At 45.4% G+C, this 4,028-nt stretch overlaps 2 protein-coding genes across 2 annotated transcripts, besides 11 other annotated features; both read left to right on the forward strand.

Moving 5' to 3' along the window:
• Nucleotides 1-4,028: a sequence feature (heterozygous, Esmeraldo-like haplotype).
• Tc00.1047053510615.4 (hypothetical protein, conserved) lies at nt 340-786 on the forward strand (the record flags this gene model as incomplete). The annotated part of the gene is made up of 1 exon (XM_798120.1): nt 340-786. The coding sequence occupies one exon, from the start codon at nt 340-342 to the stop codon at nt 784-786; it is 447 nt and encodes a 148-aa protein (XP_803213.1).
• Nucleotides 857-886: a microsatellite.
• Nucleotides 1,229-1,249: a microsatellite.
• Nucleotides 1,419-1,458: a microsatellite.
• Nucleotides 1,673-1,713: a microsatellite.
• Nucleotides 1,970-2,007: a microsatellite.
• Nucleotides 2,010-2,029: a microsatellite.
• Nucleotides 2,120-2,166: a microsatellite.
• Tc00.1047053510615.10 (hypothetical protein, conserved) lies at nt 2,322-3,350 on the forward strand (the record flags this gene model as incomplete). Its single annotated transcript, XM_798119.1, has 1 exon — nt 2,322-3,350. One exon carries the CDS (start codon nt 2,322-2,324, stop codon nt 3,348-3,350), a length of 1,029 nt encoding a protein of 342 aa, XP_803212.1.
• Nucleotides 3,386-3,420: a microsatellite.
• Nucleotides 3,623-3,652: a microsatellite.
• Nucleotides 3,902-3,929: a microsatellite.

Here is a 4,028-nt window from a genome sequence, read left to right on the forward strand (position 1 = left end):
GGTTCTGCTAGCATTTTTTTGTGATATAAGTATATCAATGGAGAGAGAGAGAGACATGTTTATATGCCTGCTGTCAATGTTTTCCATCCTGTTGTTCTTTAACGTGTTGCACTCCTCCTTCCTCCCCCCTGTTCTTTTTCTTCTCCATTTTTGTGTGGTTGTAGTCGCATACGCCATACAAGCGGTATTATTGTTATTATTGACAGTAGTAGTAGTATTTTAATCCCTTTTGTTATTTACACCCGAGAAGTGTGCGTTTGATTTCCCGACAACCCAGTCATCATCATCATCCGCAGCAGCAGCAGCAGCCTTATCCAGAGTAATAAGCCGTGTGTCCCCATGCTCGCCAGTGTACTTCGCCGTGGCGGCCATGAAGCGTCGTCCAGCGCGTCCCATCACATCATTGCGCCCGTTGCCGCCCTTGAACGTGCTGCGCCGTACACACGCTTCAACACTCTCCGGATGCATGCCCATCGCGAGGGCAACTTTCGTGCGCGGCCTGCCGGTTGGCGCGCGTGGAGGGACCCAACATTGCAGGACCCGTATGCGCCCTTCGTGATGCAGTCGCCCACCCGCCACGTGGACCGGGCGGCTTCGGGCATGTGGTTTGGCATGGGGCACTTTGCCATGAAGGACTTTTTTGGTATTGGCCGCTGGCGCCTTGCATTAAGGTTGTCCATCTGGGGCTTTGGAGGATGGGGCTATGCCCTCTCGTCGTATGCACACCGCATGCATCGCAACGGATGGGAGTGGAAGAACCGCGGTGCCGTCTTTGCGATGGATTGAGATGGAGGGGAATTGGGATGGAACCAACAGGAATGAGCCAGTGAACATCATCAGCATCGTGAGCAAAACGAAAAAGAAAAAAAAAAAACAGAAAAAAAAATGAAGTGGGGTATATAAATATGTGTGTGTAAGCGTGTATTTACACGTGTGTCTGGATGCAAGTGGATCCTGCAGAAAGGGCTTTGTACAATTCCGTGTACATACATGCATGCCCATATATACATATATACCTGTATGAATATATTATACCCATAGGGATTTTATTTGGTTATTTCTATAATAGAAACTTTGGAAATGAATAAATGTGCCCCGATGGAAAGGGGGGGAGAGAAAGACAATAAATAAAAAAGCACAGCTTTTATTTATAAATACAACTTATGTCTTTACCCATAAATTCATTTGCTTCCGCAAGGAGGACGGTGGTGGAAACTTGGATGAGGACTGTTGTTGTTGTTGTTGTTGTGACGTGTAGAGGATTTATGGAATGGAGTGTGTGTGTGTGTGTAATTTTTTGTTTGTAAGGATAACCAAAAAAAAGGGGGAGGTGGTGTAGATGTGAGTGTTGACGGTTTTTCCTCGTTCATCTGCTTCATACCTGCCTTTTCCCGCCCCATCCACATCCAACTTGAGCGTTTTTTTATATATTTATTTATTTATTTATTTTATTTATTTTTGGTTGGTGTGTTTTTTGAGTGTTACCTGATGCCTTGAAATGGAGGGGGAGTGGGGTAGGAGAAGAGCGAGGGCAAATTGTTCTTTCCTTTTGCTGTCGTTTTTCCTTCTTTATTATTCCTACCAGCCCATTGCATCCAACCGTTGCTGCTTCTGTTGTTAATGCTGCCTTCTATGCGGGAAGAACCGAAAAGAAGGTGGAGGAGGAAGAGGGGTGTGTTTGTTTGTGTGTTTGTGTTGTTTTTTTTTTTTTTTTGCGAGTGGGACTGTTGAAAGACCGCCACTGTGTTGTGTGGACCCCATGACAGGGCTTACGTGTCACGAGGGCAACTCCAATTTTTAATCTACGTGAATAAATGTAATGAAAGAGAAAGAGAGAGGGAGGGAGGGTTTTTTTTTTTCTTTTTTAAAGCGTGTTTGTGAACCCTGCATGAATTTAAATTTGGAAGAAGAAGAGTGTTAGGTAAATTAAATCAAAAAGGAGAAACTGTTTGTGGGCTGCTCTTGCTGCTTTTCCTTCTTTTTTTTTTTTTTTTTTTTTTTTCTTTTGTATGAATGAATGAATGAATGATATACGTATATATGAATATGTATAATATACACATGTGCACTTTTGGTTTTACTCTCTCTTGTTATTTCCATTTCCCAATTATTATTATTATTTTCTTTTTTCTTTTTTCTTTTTTTTTTTTATGTTCTTTTCTTTTTGTGTGTGTGTGTGTCTGTATTTATATGTTGGGTGGGGTTTTTCATTTATGTTTTCTTTAGAGCGGGATATTGTGGGAGTGTGATATCGCGCCATTATTTCCTTCGTATACATCATTACACAGAGGAAAGGAAAGGGGGAAAAATAGTTGAAGTAAATGCAGCGCTCCATGCGGGGTTTGTGGCTTCTACGGCCATCGGTTACAACCTCCTCTGCGTCACGGCTACCGCCGCCGCTGGTGCTGCTGCAAAAACAACAACATGCGCGTCGTTTTATGAGTGACGGCGGCTCAAATGGCGTGGATGCCTCTTCCGGTGAGACGGCTGTGGCCCGCCGGGCTCTGCCACCGTCGGACTTCCCGGAGCGGAGTTTCCTCAAGTGCATTGAGAAGGAGATGCAGGACGAGGCCCTGCGGCTTGACAAGGAGGAAGGGCCGCCACCGCCACCGTCTGGGTGGGAGATGTACCATGCACCGGGGACGAGTCTCTTTTACGGCCGCCGCTGGTGGGTGCCGCCGACTCCTGTCACACCGACAGGGCAACGTGTGGCGCCGCGTGTTTTGGAGCGGCACACAATCCGAGTGCAGCTCACAACGCGAGATCCCTCACTGGATCCGGAGTGCGATGTGCGTGGCGAACACTTTCCCTTTTCCCTGTTTGTGCAACGCGTCGCCGATGGTGCCGGTACGTCGGCAGCCACTGTTCATGGATCCTCCTCCTCGCCTCCTGTCAACCACGCGGAGAGGGCACATGAGGTGTTGGGAGAGGAGGTGGAGGAGCGCGGCCTTTACGAGCAGAGTATCGAAGTACGGGCCGATTTTGTGGAAGGAGAATTAGTTGTCGACCATGTTGTCTTTCATGGCACATTTAAACCCTCCGCGGCATTCAAGCCTCGGACGAATACCCACAGCAATGCAACTGAGCCCCAAGAAACTGAGGACAATAAAAATAAATCCTCTTGTGTCTCGACAGAATCGGAGGTGCATTACAACAATATGTTTGGTGGTTATCCTGGACCGAATTTAGACGAGGCGGAGGAAGAGGTACTTGACGGGATACAGGCCTGGCTTGCAGAGCGCTGTATCGATGATCAATTTGGTGAGTTTGTTGGTCAGTACTCCGTGTGGGTGGAACAGATGGAGTACGAGAGGTGGTTACGGCAACTACGGGATTTTGTGACGGCTTAAAACGACACGAGGGGAAAAAAAAGGATGGAAGTTTACCTCCTCCTCCTCCTCCTCCTCTTCTCCCTTCCCCAATGAAACTAAAGATAATTGTCGCCATGTCTATTTCTGTCTGAATACATGAAAAAGACAGAGACAGGGGGAGTTGTATACATGTATGCCATTGCCTGTACGTATCATGTTGCATGTGCTCCTAACACCCATCATTACCCATACATAAATACATACGAAAATTAATGCAAGCCTCTCATGATTACTCATATAAGATTTTCTTTTTGTTCTTTTTGTTGTTGTTGTTGTTGTTGATTTATTCTTCTTCAAACCGTATAAAATACCCCGTCCCGCTGCGATAACTCCCTTTTCTGTTGTTATTTATTTACCGTTAAGCAAAAAAAAAAGAAAAGAAAAAAGGTTGGAGGGGGAGGGAGGGGAGGGAGAAGTGAAAATGAGGAACAGAAATTGTGAAGAGAAAGAGATTATACAAGAATATTTCTGTATATGTATGTATGCATGTTAATTAAGAAGGCAGCATCTCATAATGTGTATTTACCCTCTTTTTTTTTTTTTTTTTTTCTTTTTTTTGCCTTATTTCTCCCATTTCTTTTCTGCGTGCACATGTACGGACAACGATTAGCTACCGGAAGGAGAGGGAAACAGGTAGTAGACCGTCTAACGGCGACG

Source organism: Trypanosoma cruzi, genomic scaffold (genome assembly GCF_000209065.1).
Source record: "Trypanosoma cruzi strain CL Brener 1047053516799 genomic scaffold, whole genome shotgun sequence".
Classification (NCBI taxonomy): domain Eukaryota; phylum Euglenozoa; class Kinetoplastea; order Trypanosomatida; family Trypanosomatidae; genus Trypanosoma; species Trypanosoma cruzi.